At 44.2% G+C, this 18,478-nt stretch overlaps 1 protein-coding gene across 11 annotated transcripts in view; it reads left to right on the forward strand.

Moving 5' to 3' along the window:
- si:dkeyp-44a8.4 (collagen alpha-1(XXIII) chain) overlaps nucleotides 1-18,478 on the forward strand; it is a 148,269-nt gene that overhangs the window by 109,245 nt on the left and 20,546 nt on the right. For 10 of the 11 annotated variants that reach the window (XM_037780778.1, XM_037780781.1, XM_037780773.1 and 7 more), the window contains exons 4-8: nucleotides 1,051-1,058; nucleotides 3,866-3,892; nucleotides 15,674-15,700; nucleotides 15,786-15,812; nucleotides 17,926-17,952. In XM_037780778.1, coding sequence (XP_037636706.1) covers nucleotides 1,051-1,058; nucleotides 3,866-3,892; nucleotides 15,674-15,700; nucleotides 15,786-15,812; nucleotides 17,926-17,952 — 116 coding nt within the window. The remainder of the gene's footprint in view (nucleotides 1-1,050; nucleotides 1,059-3,865; nucleotides 3,893-15,673; nucleotides 15,701-15,785; nucleotides 15,813-17,925; nucleotides 17,953-18,478) is intronic. The other variant, XM_037780775.1, reaches the window with a different exon arrangement.

An 18,478-nucleotide genomic window follows, 5' to 3' on the forward strand; every position in this document is an offset into this window, starting at 1 on the left:
CTCTCTCTTCTTCCCCCTTTCACCTTCTCACCCCAAACCACCTTCATTTTTTTTTCTTTACCCCAAAAATGCCCTTTTCTTTCCCCCTCGATATCAAACAGCAAACTTCAAGGCTCACATAGATTCTGGTCAGGTTGGCAGGACTTTTTATATGTTTAAATAGAAACAAAACACCACAAATAGCCCACTTTACCCCAGAGGGAGGTCTGTTTTCAATCTGGCGGAGTTTATAGATGTTTAGTGTTGCGTCCATGTCGTACCAGCGGTGGCGCAGCTCCAAATCCTGCCACAGACTGCAATCGTGTTAACAATCACATAAACCAGCATCGTGATTTGTTTTAAATTTGGATCAGATAAATATAAACCAATCACTAATATAGAATTATTTAATGGCAGAATGATATATTCACTTTGTAGGGTTTAGGGTGGTTTATTATCGTCCCTCGGCCTTTTAAGAGAATGTTTTTTTTTTATAAGAATCTTCCATTAAGAAGTCTTTTGATCATTACTGTTGTTTTTGGTTAGGCTAAGTAAGAAAAGCAGAATGTTCTTTTAGCTGCTGAGGCTCAACATCAGAGCATTTCAATCAGATCTGAAAGTCTGCCCCGGAGAAATCTCTGAGATTTTTTTTTTAATATACTTTAAAGGGGCGCACAGTTTGCCAGCACCCCCCCGACCTTTTCACCGCCTGTTTGTCCTCCATCTCATACACCCGTATCTGTCTCGGCAAACAAAGTCTTGACATGACTTCATGTCCTTAATGCAAAACATGGCCCATTATCCAGAAGTCTGTTTATCATAACGGGTTCGCCACAAACTCCGTTGGCAACGGCTCTAATGAGCTTGTTCTGTACCATATTTAGGTGGTTAATTACAGTCATCATCTAACAAACCGCATTGCATGCACAGTTTTTTTTTTTGTTCACTGCTCCGAGGAATTGATTGCTGTACAAACCAAAAGATTACCGTAACTCACACGTGCTGCGCTTCATCTGTCAGATGTATAGAATTTATTTTCTAATATCTGGTTTCTCTTTTTTTCTGTTGCAGGACCGCCTGTAAGTACAATTTCATCTCATCCAGGTTGTATTAAAATCATCTTATAGTACTTTCACACACACACACACAAGTACACATATTATCCTTCACTATAGGGATGCACCGATACCAATTTTTTTCAGACCGAGTACAAGTACTTACATTTGGGTATTCGCCGATACCAAGTACCGATACGAGTACTTCTCTGTGCCAAAAGACCCTCGTTAACAGCCAGCTGGAGGGTGTGAGCGACACACAGCAGGCTGGGGAGTCCCGCATACGAGGCGGTGCGCCGCGACCGGCTCTAGGTCGGCTTGGAAAGGCTTGGGGCGAAGGTGCTTCCCGGGGCCGTGACCAAAGTGTCACCGGGGCGAACTGTCCTCAGTGCGCCCGAACCGCGTCGTGCCCCCAGGGCGGGGCTCAGACCACGTAAAAGGCGATGTCTGCAACCCACCCGACCCGTCTTGAAACACGGACCAAGGAGTCTAACGCAAGCGCAAGTCAGGGGGTGCAAGCAAAACCCCGTGGCGCAATGAAAGTGAGGGCCGGCGCGCGGTGGCTGATTTGGGGTCGGGCGCACCACCAGCCCGTCTCACCCGCACCGTCAGGGGGAGGTGGAGCGTGAGCGTGTGCATAGGACCTGAAAGATGGTGACAAGAGGTTAACGTCACGCTGTCGTAAAGTCGTATCGGTGCCGTTGTATCGGAGCCGTTTTGCGAGTACGAGTACATGAGCACAGTATCGGACCTGATACCCGATACTGGTATCGGTATCAGTGCATCCCTACTTCACTACGCAAACTATGTTTTTTCTCTCACAGCTCTAAAACATGAACACACAAACTGTCACAGACTCACTCACACATGTGCATCCACAGAGCGCGGCACAGTAAACGGACCACCTAGGGTGCATGTGTGTGTGTGTGTGCGTTTGATGGTGATGGTCAGGGGATAGGTGACTTATTGGCAGCGAGTTATTCTCCTCTGTGGGACTATAACTCCTGCTGACACTCTCTCACACACACACACACACACACACACACACACAGCAGATAAAACACACACGTATACTCAAAGACATGTACTAACTGGAGACTGCTGCTGCCTTCAGGTTTGGAATTTCTTCAATTTAAAAGGATCTTTCAGATTTTATTTTTGCTTTACATGTGGCACAGATCAGATATGAAGTGGAACATCTTATACCTTAAGAGGAAAATTGCATGTGCAGCTGGTTTACTCTAAGTGTGCATGAAACAATGTATAATTTATCTTCTTGAACGCACCCAAAGTCGAGCCCATAAAGTGGAAGTGAAGGTGTGGTAATGCGGAGTCTCCACAAAGTAACATCTGTCAGTACGAGTCGTCTTGAGTCGAGTGGCTTGAAGCTGTCATAAATAATGTAAATGGCAATATGCTTTCTAATTACTCAACAATACAAAATAAATCTGTTTGAAAGTGGATGTAAACAGGTGCCAAAATACAGGCCATACATCGTTTAACTGGGAGTCAGAAGTTGTAGTGTAAATAAACATACTGTACTGTATGATTAAGCCTTCACTCAATGTTCATTCATTCCAGCTTTAAACTCCATCAGTCAGTCATTTAGTTGATTCAAAAAGTCTTTTATACAAACAAGTAAAAGAACTGATCCTGTGTACCGTTTAATACTGTAGAACAAAGTGTACCAGAGGCCTGGACTACGAAGCAGGATTTGTTAGTTAGCGAGGTAACTTCAGGGTTAACCCTTCAGGGTTTTTACTGTCCTACGAAGGTGGATCACTTCTTAGTAACTTATGCTGAATATATATGTGTATATGCTCCAGATAAGAGATCAACTCGTATAAACTACTGCCTACTGACCAATCAGAGCTCAGTGCGCAGATCGTATGATAATATTACACACATATGAAGAAGTTACAGTCATAATCCAGAACTAAAAACAACACAGTTTAAACTGACAAATGCAGGAAGGACAGCTGGATTTATGCTGTGGGTGTTTACCGCTTTGAATTATGTTTTTATATTTATTTTTCTAACTTGCTCTCAAGTCCGTTTCACACCTCCGGAGACGGGGACGCAGCTGAAAGAAGGGTCTCCATCTAGACGACTATATCTGACTTCTGAATGTTCCGTTAAATTCATAAATCTGTTAATTTACGCATTCACACACATCGGCAATTTTTTCTTTTGCCAGCTGTCCTTCCTACTTTTAGTCTGGATTATGTGTTTAACTTCTTCATATTTGTCTAATATTATAGTTTGCTTTTCCTTTGTATAATATGCCGCTCTGCTGACAGTAGACTTGTCCATGTCTGTGATTGGTCAGATGCTGCAAACACCGCCCCGTTCATGTGATATTACAAGAATAAAGTAGTAACTTTATAAGAAAAAAAGGTCGTAATATTACGAGAATAAAGTCATAATTTAATGAGAAAAAAAGAAAATAACACGTAAAATTACTACTTTATAATATTATGACTTTATTCCCGAAATCTCAGATTATTTTTTTTTCCTCAATGTGGCCCTAATACTAAAACAGTTATTCACTTCCATTTTTAAAAATCCACAGGGAGCCACTGGAGAGGAGCTAAAGAGACGCAGGTTGCTGACCCCTTGCTTAGCGAGATCTCGTTTGTTAGGGTTAGTTAAGCCAGATAAGGAGAAGATATCCTGCCCTGAGTATGTTGAACTCACTTCGTAGTACAGGCCTCAGGTCTTGTGACGAGTTAATATATTCATATTCATATACAGCGTGTGTTGTGTGCAGCTCTTGGTTTGTGTTCTAACCTGTCTTCAATGCTTCATGCTTTAATCTCTAACCTCACCAGGGCAAGGCTGGACGGGATGGATACCCGGTAAATTTGATTTGTTATTTATCCTGTCACTCTTCAGTTCACCCAATCACGCCTCTATTTTCCTTCCTGGATTTATTCCAAATTTTTTCCCCCCAGCTTCATTAGACCTTTTTGCTGTTTCTTCCTCTCTGCTCTTTCTGGAAAAAAAAACACTTTTACTCTAATCATCGCCCGTTTCCTTCACCTCTTCATGCTCCTCACCTGATGATGCATCCTGCCCCGTGACTGAGAAGTGACTCAAATACAAAGACGGTTGTATTTAAACACAACCAGACAATGAGACTAAGTATTTCCCACACTCAGTTTGAAACATCACATCTCACTGACTCAAAGCAGAAAACATATTTAGCACACGTGTGAAAATAAACATAAAGACGGATCTTGTGAAGATGTCATCTGTAAACAGAAACCACTGGAGTGTTAAACCACACCGATGAAAATGTGAAACATTCATTCACAAGGCACAAATTTATGGCCTTCAGCTTTTTAAATGGTGTTCACTAATGTTTGAATAATATAACATATGATAAGATGTATTTTATTGTCCCCCCAAGGGGGAATCTTTGCTTTGGCGATAGAGCTGCACACAGCTGCAGACAGCCTAAAACAATACAGCCGACCTGAGACGAAGATATGTAAAATATTGCACATGCCCTGAGCGATAAAAGATATATACATACATAGTCATTATTCAATCAGCAGAGAATCATAAAACCCATAATACATAATGCAGAGAACTAAATTCAATAGCATGAATGAGACCATCGCTACTGAATGCAAAGCAGATCATTGTTTTAGTTCATTTACTCAGGACTGTGCTTAGATACCTTTACCTTTACTTAAGTATTTATGCTACTTTATACTTCTACTCCACTACATTTCAGAGGGAAAAGTTGTACTTTACAATCCACTACATTTATTCAATAGCTTTAGTCACCAGTTACCTTGAAGATTTATATTATTTTTAGCTTTTACGCCTTTATTGATAGTGACAGAGATGGTACTGAAAGGGGGAGAGAGAGAAAGGGGATGACATGCAGCAAAGAGCCACAGGTCGGATTTGAACCCTGGGCCGCTGCAGTATTATTATTACCTCCGCCAAGGCCGAAGACCTAAGAAGGAGGTTATGTTTTCACTGGCGTTGGTTTGTTCGTCTGTCTGTCTGTCTGTCTGTCTGTTAGCAGGATTACTCCAAAAGTTCGTGATGGATTTGAATGAATGAAATTTCTTGGAGGGACGGGGTGTGGCACAATGAACAATCCATTCGATTTTGATGACGATCCGGATCATGATCCGGATTCAGGAATATTTGTAAGGATTCCGATCAGCCTGAGCATTAAGACCTCAGGGTATAACACATGCGCAGTGTAACTGATGACGCGTTGATGACGCATGACCACGCCTCCTTCTGAGAGCAGAGAGATACGTGTGTGTGGATGTGTGTGCGGGAGCTGCTGGCCGTCCGCGTTGAGAAAGAAAAAAGTGGTAGATGACGGGATGAGAGACAACGTAGTGTAACGTTATACAGACATAACAAGGCTGCTGAATGAGAGAGGCATCCGCCGATACGTTACACGGAAACACACCGTGATAATAATAAACCGACCACCTCACGGTACCGCCAGCTGTGAGCTGTGATCTGTTTTTAAAGTCACGCGTTGGCGGAGGTCTGCGCTCTCCGAGTGCAATTCTAGTTATTAATATTATTAATACAACATATCCACTAATAAATTAGGATATATTATCATAGATAAGCTACCCAGCAGTATATAAAGTAATTAAAATCAGTCTCACCTTTACCAGCTGCAACATTAAGGTGATGTAATGCATCAATAACTATAGTCTGGTGATGTAATATATATTATTCTGAAAAGTTCATTACACGTTTGCAGGATTTCCACACTGTGGTATTACTACTTTCACTTAATGAATACTTCCTCCACCACTGGATTTCCAGCAGTGATGAGTCCCATATAAACACTGAGAGTCAGTTCTGGTGTTATCCAGAGATATAGCGGCCTCTTGTGGCCGGTGGTCACTAGACTACTGACTTTCTCCACAGCTGAGATAAAACATCTCAGGGCTCTGTTGCTGATTTGTGGCGTAGTCATCGCCGTCGGCCATTCTCATCATCTGACACAGATACGCCCTCATCATTCAAGAGCTCAGGTTGTGTGTGTGAGCAGATGGACGTCTGCATGGTGTCCAGAAGCATCAGCTCTGTGTGTGTGAGCGTGTTACATGCTCAGTGAGAACCGCTATATCGTGTGACCCCCCCACCACCACCACCACCACCACCACGTCTGTCTGGTTGCCGCAGTAGTCGCCTGGTGTTGTGTTCCACGGCGTCTTGTTGGTCGTGTTGTTGTCTCACTGGGAATTGTGGGAAGTTCATTACCCATGGGAGGCTCACTCTCCCAGTCAGATTCCCAGTCAGTCTGCCCGGCACTGCACGGCCCTCCTGACGGGAAATGCCTGCTGCTAATTACACACAGGTGGACCGAGCGCTACAGAGAAGTGTGCGCACGTTTGTGTTTGTTTGCCTGTGTGACTCTATTCATCTTTTGTCACTGTCCTCTTTAGAAGTTGAGGCGCATTATTGTGTTGCTGCTTTTAACTTTAAGCTTTATTGAAATGATGTAATGTGTTGCTTTTAAAGATGGATAATCCTCCCCCGGTCCCCGTCATCACGTGTAAGAGGCGGCCTCCTTTTTATGATGAGTATGACTGGGGAGCTGCGTGTATGAAGTTACAGTGAAACAACAGTAGATTAATCATATTGGCAATTAACATGGACAGCACATTATTTCATTTAGCAGCAGATGATCAAGTTTCAAACATCGAAACTTAAAAAAGGGGCCGTTTCTTCCTGTTGGGTAGCCCTGTTTGTGTATCTGTGTCCACATGTGTCCACATGTGTGCAGATGTGAGTGAACTCCATCCAACCACCACCACCACCCATAGTTTATGTAGATCTCTGTAACAAAGGCCAGAGCTGTGGAAGTGGTCAGAGGTCTCTCTCTCTCTGTGTGTGATACGTTTTTAACACCAATAACTCCTCTCATATGGAGAGGGGGGGGGCGTGCGCACATCAACACAAATGAGTCAAGTCAGTTTCCGGAGAGCACCGCGGTGCTAACTCGTGTTGTGCCAGTGAATTTTTGTGCCAGTAAATGTTCTTTTCTTTATTTTTCCATTGTTTAAACAAACAACTAGATCGCCTTCCAGCACTTTTTTTTTTCGTTGCCCTCTTTCACCCACATTACAGTATGTCACGGTACAACTCAAGCCTTTAACCCCTCAGCAGGCAGGAGTCTGAACTCTGTGACTTCAAATCAGTCAACAGTAGGAACATAACAATTTCATTGGCGGAAAGAAATTCAGTACATTTAGTCAAGTACTGTACTTAAAGCATCAGTAGGCCAGATTGGAGCAAATATGATTAAAAAAAGTTATTTTTATAGAACGGTTGCTATATCGTGACAGTAGAACATGAAACAGGTAACCTGAAAAAAATCATGTGTCTCAGTGTCCTCCGGTGCTCCTAACGGCATCTGCAAGATTTCACAGACCGGAGGAGAACAAGCAGTAAGAGCTGATCTGAGGTCTGCTGTCCAGCTGCCGTCTATGAGAGCCGGCTGTCAATCACTCGTCAACTCCGACTAAACGGTCAAACTAGGCAGCACTGATGAAATATGAATCAATATTATGTTAATGCCTATTTCTCTCCTCAAATGTTTTCAGAATCATCTTGTAGTGCACGGTTTAGCTGTAAAATGAGGAAGTCTGTGACGCCGCCGCCATTGTGAAATCTGGTGAAGGAACGCCAAGTTCTGGTCACATGACCGGAGCACAGCCAATAGGAACGCTCTCTCAATGAAATGACCTGTGATTGGTCAAAGTCTCCCGTCACGGGCTAGATTTTTCTAAAGCCTGAAAACAGAGCCATGAGGAGGAGCAGAAGTCTAGTTATCTCTCAGAACACTTGAATTACAATATGCTGAAAGGTTATTATGGAAATTCTGCCCAATGATGCCAAAAATATATACTGCCTACTGCAGCTTTAACAATTGTCATATAAGCCAGTGGTTCCCAAACTTTTTCACGTCAAGGACCCCTAAACTGAGAGAATTAGACCACGGACTCCTATTTGTTATAGTTATGGTGAAAATAAATGATTCCCCTGTTTCCTGGGGACCCCTGGAGGTCCCCCGACCCCACTTTGAAAAAAACTGATATAAGCTATGTGCATACACGTGTGCACGTCTGCCAGTGTGTGAGCGTGCATGTGCTGCACTTCATTCAGGTGGCATAAACACACACCCGTCTCGCAGTCGTTCATGCATGCAGCAGTCCACTTCCATTGAAGTATTAGTTCTGTGATTAACGGTGTTGATGACGTGCGGGTTGTGTGATTCTCAAGCATATCACTATGAGTGTGTTTAGTGCGTGCTGATGTATGTTTTCTCTCCTCATGTAACCCCCTGTCACTTCTTCCTCTCATAAATCACAGACGAGGGAGGGAGGGGTTTGAGTTTCAGTAAAAGAGCCGTCCCACTGTCAAATAATCAAAGTGGAGCAGGCTGACAGAGCAGTGCAGAGGGGTAAATACACATACCAGTCGATGTCCAGCCACTGGCGTGTTTACACCAAAGTGCCGGTCTGTGACATGCAGACAGCGGCCCTCAGCAGAAAACAGGCCAAGGCCTCCATTGTTCAGCTTTCCAGGCTGCTGAGCGCAGATTAAAGCCAGACAGTCAGCCGACAACATGTCAGTAATTTTCTGTCCCAAACACACAGCTCTCTGGTATGCTTTATTGTGCTCTCTGGTTCTGGATTTCTTTTTTTAAAGAAGCGAATGTCATGTTCCTGCAGCCCTGACACAGAGAGGCGTTTTGTCCCTGTGGCAACATGAAAGTGAGGAGGAGGAGAGGAGGATCACTGCGAGAGGGGAAAAGATAATGGTATCAAAGTAGAACCAGGGGGAGTGGGAAAGGGTTCTCCCTTAATTTTGCCGCCACGTAATTAAGCCCATTTGAGCCCTAATGTGTGCGACACATTGCCATGTGTGTTTCTAGCTGAGAGACGTCTGCTCTGATGTGCAGACACCAGGTTTTTCACGCAGCATCCTCAACAATTACACCGTGCTGGATAATTACCAGTCTGCACCATAGGGAGCACAATAAAGACACCTCTCGCCCTGTTTCATTGGGATTAACACACACACACACACAAACATAGACACAGACATATGCCCCCCCCCCCCCCCCGCAGGCCAAGTTATTTTCCAGAAATGTGTTTAAAAGCCATCTAATTGGTGGGAATGCTGAGTCAGAACTTTTTGTTTTATCTGCTGAGGGACGCTGCAGGACAAGATGGCACACACACACATAAAAAGGCGTTTTTCTTGATTTCCCCACATTCACTTGAGGTTTTTGTGGTAATCTCAGGCCTATTTTCTCACTTTTTCTCAACATTAATCTCCCAGTTTTCTTCTATTTTTCCTCTATCCGTCTTTTTTATTCTGCGGCTTTGATCCATTTGTGGTATGAGACCAAACGATTTTACTAGCGGCTTTTTTTTTCTTTTTTTTTCTTCGGCTTGTTCTATTTTTATTTGAATTCCAGCTCTTTTTTCTCGCCTTGCAGACTGTTGTTGTGCGGTATGTTTGTACCACACTGGAGGTACAGTATTACAATGCAGCTATTAGGACTGGGTCATCTCTCTCTTCACTTATCCGGGGTCGGGTCACGGGGGCAACAGCTCCAGCAGGGGACCCCAAACTTCCCTTTCCCGGGCCACATTAACCAGCTCTGACTGGGGGATCCCGAGGCGTTTCCAGGCCAGTGTGGAGATATAACCTCTCCACCTAGCCCTGGGTCTTCCCCGTGGCCTCCTCCCAGCTGGTCGTAGCTGGAACACTTCCCTAGGGGGGCGCCCAGGGGGGCATCCTTACTAGATGCCCGAACCCCCTCAGCTGGCTCCTTTCAACCTAAAGGAGTAGCGGCTCTACGTCGCATTAAATCAAAGAGCGCTTGGCTGCAATAAAACCATACAAATAGTCTTTCTTTTTTCTAGATCAGGGCACAAAAAAGGATCGAATGCAGGTTTCGTTTGACTGGAAAAGTTTCGCTACTACTTGGTACTGGATTATTTCGGTCCATACCTTTTAAAGGAGGACCGATACCCAGCCTCTGGCAGCTATATAGAAAGAAAAGCACGGAATATATATTAAGGGCCACACATCAAAATCCAATTTCCCCTGGCTCCTGTGTTCCCGGCTCTTGTTCTCATTCATATAAACCATACTGGCCCATTGGTTTCCTTTAAAAGCTCCTTCTGACTTCTGTTGTTGATTTAAGTGAAGCTCATATATTCTAAAGTATCTCATCTTATCAGTCATAGAAGAAGCTTTCAGGACTTCTGTTTTCTTGGTTGAATTATTGCTCCTGGTAGAAACTCTGGCTCTTATTTTATCCCATATTGTATCCCAGTTAAGTAAGGAAGGTCATAGAGGTTATATCTATTATATATACTACTGGCGTAGGCAAACTGTCAGCTGCCAGATATTAGATACAGGGTTTTATGGCTGAGAATAAACCCTCTCTGTCACACACACACACACACACACAAAGGAAGAGACACACAAACAGCTATAATACCGACTGTTCACAGGCCTCTGTGTGGCTTGTTAACGGCCATAAATCAGTCTGTTTCTGCTCCGGTTCAGACCGATGACCTCACCGTGTACACCTCGTCTACTCATCCTGACGAGTCTTGAAGGAGCCGAGCCTTGATAAACGCTGCCAGATGCAGAGATATCACACACACACACACACACACACACGTATAGATCCAGAGACATGGACACCAGGGATGGGAAAACTCACTGTGACATCTGTAGGCTTATTCAAACTCTCACACGTTGCCACGACATGACGAACACAGCGTGCTGCCGTTAATAGAGTGGTGAAGCTACAACCTGTCCTGTAAAATTATATGTAGCATCCAGCGATACATCCTTACTCTTCTCAACGTCAGACGAAATTATTGCGGTCCGATTGGTCCCAGTTAGGTATGCACCGATACCGTTACCAGTATCGGTTATCGGGTGTCGGGTCCGATACTGTGCTCATGTACTCGTACTAGCAAAACAGCTCCAATACAACGGCACCGATACCACTTTAAGGCAGCTTGACGTTAACCCCCGTCACCATCTTTCGGATCCTAACGCACGTGCTCACGTCCCCCGACGGTGCGGGCAAGACGGACCGATGGTGAGCCCGACCCCGCGGAGCCGGTATCCCACCTAAACCTTGCTTGCACCCTCTAACTCGCGCGTGCGTTAGACTCCTTGGTCCGTGTTTCAAGACGGGTTGGGTGGGTTGCAGACATCGCCTCAGACCCCTGGCACCTTTTACGTGGGCCAAGCCCCGCCCTGGGGGCACGACGCACACTAAGGACAGTCCGCCCCGATGACACTTTGTCCACGGCCCCGGGAGCACCTTCTCCCCGAGCCTTTCCAAGCCGACCTAGAAACGGTCACGGCACACCGCCTCATATGCGGGACTCCCCAGCCTGCCACGTGTCGCTCAAACCCTCCAGCTGGCTGTTAACGAGGGTCTTTTGGCACAGAGAAGTACTCGTATCGGTACTCGGTATCGGCGAGTACCCAAATGTAAGTACTTGTACCTGTACTCGTTCCCCATAGTCCCTAGTACCCCAGTCCAAGTTATTTGTTCCACCCCAGTCTCCGCCGCCTACTGCTGATTTCACAAGGCGCCCTCAATCAAGAAGACGTCAGGAGCCTCAAAGGCTTTTTTGCTGTACTTTTTTATAACTCTTTTTATACAGACTAACCACTCAAGTTTTTGAAGAGTGTTTACAGCCGTTAGCCGCCCCATTACGAGACTAAAGAGGGGCAGCAAACGATCACATGACCTATTAATTAGAGCAGCTCCCAAAGTATCATTTCACTCCTTCCTGCTTCTCCTCTTCCCCCTCCGTCCTCATGAAACCCGCCGTCCATCCATCAAAGCAGGAGGCGACGACACCACGGTGGGTTTTTTCACTAGAGGCCGGATAGCACCCGTGGGGCTGGTAAAGCAGGGAGATGAAGAGGAAAAAAAAGCTTATGGAAGCCATCCAAGGCCAGAGATGACGATAGTTAACGGTGGTTTCCAGTCTGCAGAGCCACCGGGGCTGCGGTCGAATAGTCCTTTTCTCTCTTAGGAAGGTTCCTAACGGAGTGAAATGACCCGGTAGCAGCCGTGTTAAGAGCTGTTTGACTCCTCTAAATGCTGAGGAAAGGTGCTTCAATGCTTCCTTTATTATCTCCTTTAGTGGTAAAATCACTAGAACACTGAGGCATCGCTAGAACACTGAGGCATCGCTACAACACTGAGGCATCACTAGAACACTGAGGCATCGCTAGAACACTGAGGCATCACTAGAACGTCACTAGAACACTGAGGCATCACTAGAACACTGAGGCATCGCTACAACACTGAGGCATCACTAGAACGTCACTAGAACGTCACTAGAACACTGAGGCATCACTAGAACACTGAGGCATCGCTACAACACTGAGGCATCACTAGAACACTGAGGCATCGCTAGAACACTGAGGCATCACTAGAACGTCACTAGAACACTGAGGCATCACTAGAACACTGAGGCATCGCTACAACACTGAGGCATCACTAGAACACTGAGGCATCGCTGCAACACTGAGGCATCACTAGAACACTGAGACATCACTAGAACACTGAGGCATCACTAGAACACTGAGGCATCACTAGAACATCACTAGAACACTGAGGCATCACTAGAACGTCACTAGAACACTGAGGCATCACTAGAACACTGAGGCATCACAAGAACACTGAGGCATCACTAGAACAATGAGGCATCACTAGAACACTGAGGCATCACTAGAACATCACTAGAACACTGAGGCATCACTAGAACACTGAGGCATCACAAGAACACTGAAGCATCACTAGAACAATGAGGCATCACTAGAACACTGAGGCATCACTAGAACATCACTAGAACACTGAGGCATCACTAGAATACTGAGGCATCACTAGAACACTGAGGCATCACAAGAACACTGAGGCATCACTAGAACAATGAGGCATCACTAGAACATCACTTAAACATCACTAGAACACTGAGGCATCACTAGAACATCACTAGAACACTGAAGCATCACTAGAACATCACTAGAACACTGAGGCATCACTAGAACATCACTAGAACACTGAGGCATCACTAGTCGCTCACTGAATGAGCTTCTGAGTCCGTTAACAACACCATGTAATGGATGGCCTTCAAAGTGCAGAACCTTTTTAAGTTTGACCTTGTCCTCTTTTCTATAGTGACCTCCAGTGAGTCTGGTGCAAGACCAATCACTGCGGTTGTCTTAAGTCCTTCTGAATTCTCCTTCTCATCTTTCCTTGACCTCATGACGCTTTCCATCGAGGTCAAAGGAAAAGTGGTTAGGAAAAGACGTTAGGACGTAATTTCTTGACTTTTGGACCGCAGCCTCAGGACTGTGACGGGGACCCTGTAAAAACTGTTAGCTTAACTTCAAGTGCGGTCATTAAGGAGGAAGTCAACATTAGCTTTTACCACATATACATCACATTTAAGTGTTTTTTGGAAAGTTTGATCCAACAGTTCCTTTATGTTTAAACAGGGATCTAAAGGTTTGTGTGTGTCTCTCTGAACTGCTTTTGCAGAGGAGGTTCAGTGACTGCTCGACTGTTTTTATTGAGGTAAACAAAGTGGACAACTCCAACTGCTGTTTCAGCACTCTGGTTTCGGTTGGACGGGGACTTTACAAAACTGCCTGCTGGATTATCTCATCACCACAAACACACAGAGACGCGGAAGATTAATACAGCTGGACCAAATCCACACAGAGTCTATCATGTTGCTCGCCACACTTTAAATCAAATTAGAGTAATTATAAACCACCTGGAAACGTCTTAATATTTGAGTCTCACATGTGCACACACACACACACACGCACACACACACACACACACACAGTGAAACGGGGCAGGATATACATAGAACAACTCTATGAAAAGCTCCTTCTTTTTCATCCAATAACTGCAGCTGTTTTTCTCTCTGCATGCTTTTTACTGTCCTCCCCTTGAAACTTTCTGTCTCGCCAAATCCACTTCACTGTTTCCCCGAAGCGAAGATCACTTACAATGTTTCCTGAGAGACACGGAGACTTAAAACATTATTACAGTACTAATAACTAACAGCCGGGTTATGATGTTTTGGAGGAGGGAAGATGGTGTTGTCAGTGGATTTAAAACAAACTTAATCATGTTCTTTATTCAGACGTTTCATTAAAGGAATAGTTTAACATTTTTGGAAATACACACTTTCTTTCTGAGAGTTGGATGAGAAGGTTGATACCAGTCTCATGTCTGTACACTAGATATGAAGTTAGAAACAGGAGAATCATGGAAGTGGGGAAATAGTGAAGACTTGCTCTGTCTGAGGGGTACAAAAAATCAGTAACACTTCATTTCACAGGTCTGCAAATTTCATGGTAATTAGGTGATAATTAGCAAGTAACCTATTTGAAATATCTTTGGAATTACTGCCAAAATATTTACCTCAAAATTTATCAAAAATTACTTTATTATAAACATTATTTAATAATTATATTCCGCTATTTCCCAATAGCTGGTAATTTATTTGAAGGTCCCATATTATAAAAAAGTGAGATTTTCATGTTTTTTTATTATAAAGCAGGCTTAAGTCCTATATAAATACTGTGAAAGTATCGAAATACTAAATCCACAGGGAAATACACACAGCCCGTATTCAGAAACTGTGCATTTGAAACAAGCTGTCAGGATTTCTGCCCATTTGTGATGTCACAAATATACAATATTTAGACCCTTGACACAGATTTAAACGTAAACATTCTAAATGTGTCCCAGTTTATTTCCTGGTTGCAGTGTATGTGAATGTCATCAGCTGACAAGAAGTACACATGGACCCAAGCTGTTGCCTAGCAACGCAATTCTGTTGCAACTCCGTCAAAATGCGCTAAAACAGAGCGTTTCGGACAGAGGGTAAATACAGGCATATTCAGGCTTACAGTATGAGGAAAATAAAGGAAGCATTACATTAAAGCATGTAAACATGTTCTAGTAGAAACACAAAATACAAGTATGAACCTGAAAATAAGCATAATATGGGACCTTTAATACCTCTCTGGGGAGGACGGTCTGCAGGACAGATAATGCACACTTTAAAAGACTGAGCTACTTTTTAATTCTGCACACTACAAACAGCTCTACTCTGCACCTTTATAGACTGGTCTTACTGTATTCTACAAATAATGTTCAGCTTTATTCTGCACTTTAGTCTATTTTTAAAAAAACTTCTCTACCTCAGTTCTTATCCCGCTTTATATTTGTATATAATAATATATTATTTATATTGTAAAATGAAGTATTACCAAAAAAGCACCTCTAAAGTGTACCGATTAACACTTAATATCTAGTTTGTTTAATATGTACAAAAAGCTGAGTGCAAAAATGATATATATTGTGGTTTTATGGGGGTTATGTGCCGCTAACCGTTTCTCGGCTCATGAAACATGAGATGGTATCAATCTCCTTGTCTATCTCACGACAAGAAAGTGAATAATCGTATTTCCCAAAATGGAAAACTCTTCATGTAATGGTTCTGTGTCGCACTCTTTTATCTATTCATAATGTCTCTTTATCTGTCCTCCCACAGGGTCCTCTTGGCATGGATGGGAAACCAGTGAGTATTCACAGAGTCAAACGTGTAAATCATTCTTTAAGTGACTGACAGCAGTGAACTCTTTTTTTTGTTCTCCTCCTCTCAGGGTTATCCAGGTCCCAAGGGAAGCCAGGTACGTACTGCCTTGTTTTCTAATAACACATATCAATTACACCGAAGCAATTCATTGTGGTAGATTCTCTGTGAATCCAGGTGGGTATCTGGCCTGTAAGACAGGTGATGGTTTGTTAGACGTCGTCAATCATCTTTACTGCTCCTGAGGGAGCGACGCAGCCGAGTGAAATAACCCCACGGTAGCCGTCTTGTTTCTTGTTCCACCTCTTAAGTCATCGGGATTCATACTGGAAATCCTCTTTGCACTTCACCTCTGAGTCCGGTCCATCACCCTTCCCTCTGAAACCCTGCCGCCCGCGCCCCCTCCAGACGCACCCAGGTGAAAACAGGCGAAGCAGAGCGAATGGGTTACACCCCAGTGGGGAAAAGTGAGAGAGAGAGAGAGAATAGAGTTTATAACCTCTACAGAGGCTCTTTAAAAAGTCATTATAGTGCCCCCCCTCCTCCTCACTTTGCCCACGAGAAGGACGAGTCATCTGCTGAAATGTAAACCCCCGTCGCACGCAGCATAATGAGAGCTGTTTGAATAGCTCCTCTCTCCAAACACCATTAAGCTGTTGTTTCCTGCAAAAAGGAGACCTCAAGCTGAGACTGTCCTTTAAAGAGGACTCTCCCCGTCGCCGTAAAACCCCAGCAGGTGTGACGCAAACATCATGGACCAGAGTTAAGGCTCAGTACTGTAGGGATGTGGTGGTGTGAGATGAAAACAAATCGGTATAAAGGATAGAAGCGGTTTGATTTGTTGATGGATGACGGCCAAGGGGGAGACAGAGAGGGTTAGCCTACAGGAATAAATCACGTTTAAACACTGACAAGAGAAAAAGTGAGTTCAAGGACCATAAACTAAAAGAAACTACGATAACAACTGAACAAAAACACAATTCTTTTGACTTGTGGTGGATGAAGTTCACTCAGTTGTCAAAGCTTTGGAAAACTTCCAGTAAGGGGACAAACAGTAAGATTTTTCTGATGTTTCCAAAACCAATAATGAAGCTTTTATCTTAGAAAAACGTCTACTTCTAAAATGATATGAATAATGCAAGAATAGCTAATAGGAAAACAAGCAGTAAGAGCTGATCTGAGGTCTGCTGTCCAGCTGCCGTCTATGAGAGCCGGCTGTCAATCACTCTGAACTCCGACCAAACGGTCAAACTAAGCAGCGCTGATCAAATATGAATCAATATTCTGTTACGTTAATGCCTATTTCTCTCCTCAGATGTTTTCAGAATCATCTTGTAGTGCACGGTTTAGTAAAATGAGAAAGTTTGTGACGCGGTCGCTAGCTTTAATTTGAACAATGATTGAGTTAGTACTCGCCAGGAGAGATTCCCCCGTGATAATAATACACCTACAGGAGTAGTAGTGGGTGTCTCTTGTTCTCCCTGAACAGAAGGAGAGAACAGAGCAGCAGATAAGCTGTTGCCTGTCATCATGTCACGTTAAACAAGCTGCCGCTTATCCTCACTCCCCCGTCGTCAGCTCCGTACTCCTGAACACAATCAGAGCTCCCCTCTCCAGACAAAATGTCTGCCAGACAGTGAAGACGTGAGGAAAGGGGGGAACAAATCGGAGAGAGAGGGAGGCTTAGCGCCAGATTGCATGGCAGATTTAAAGACCGAATAAAAAGCAGAATGAGGGTGTGAAATACGCCGTGGGATGAGTGAAAAGAATAGACCGTTTAGAGAACAGAGTAAGAGGTAATATCTGCTCACTGCTGTAGTCACTTTTAGAGAGGTGGTTGCTGAGATCAGAGAAGGTTGGTGGCAGGTTTCCATGTAGTCTGCGGTTTGTTGGGGGTCGTTGTGCCACTGAGACAGGCAGACAGAGAGATGGACGAGGGCCCAGCGTTGTAAAAACATATCGTTACACCCCTACTGATCAGTATCAGTTTTATCTCTCAGCAAAACAGTTTTTATCTCACAAAGAGAAAAAGCTCATGTGTTCTCTCTCTTATTGTGAAATACGCTCAGACAGAAGTGACTTGTGATTGAGCGGTCTCGCTGCATTACAGCCTTGCTGTTACCAATAAGATGTACTGTGCATGCTGCTCAAATGATACCTGATTTATTTTAACAAACTGTCTCCGATTATCTCCCCCGCCCCTCCTACAGGGACCAGCTGGACCCAAGGGAGAAAAGGTATGTTCAATATGGATTTCAACAACCCTTCCAGACAAGTCAATGGATGTGTTCCTCACATTAATTTACAGGCCGAACAGCTTCGCAATGACTCAGGCGCACGCACAAACTAACACATAACCTCACAGGTGTTCTCTCCGCAGCCCTCCCACGTTCACGTTTTTCACTGCACGACCCATCAAACGAGCCATAGATTACATGTAGGAGCTCGTATGTCTCCGCACATTCTCACGTCAAGGCACTAAACAGGTTTTACAGGCCTTCCGCGGAGGCTCGATGATAGCCAGATGTTATGTTCCCGCTCTGTGAACCTCTGCCCGGCCGTAAGAGCTGAGAGAGAGCTGGCAGAGGAGGCTCGTGCACGTGGTCATTTTGTGTATTTTCTGTGTGTACGTATTTTGCACTCAAGCGAAAATTGTCTAGATAACCACAAGAACAACTAAACAGCGTCTGTCAGAGCGGGACTCAGCCTGATGAGCCGGGATTGTAAATGACGGATGATGCTGGGGTTTGGAAAATTGGCTCC

The sequence above is a fragment of the Sebastes umbrosus genome, chromosome 9, assembly GCF_015220745.1.
Source record: "Sebastes umbrosus isolate fSebUmb1 chromosome 9, fSebUmb1.pri, whole genome shotgun sequence".
In the NCBI taxonomy this organism is placed as follows: Eukaryota; Metazoa; Chordata; class Actinopteri; order Perciformes; family Sebastidae; genus Sebastes; species Sebastes umbrosus.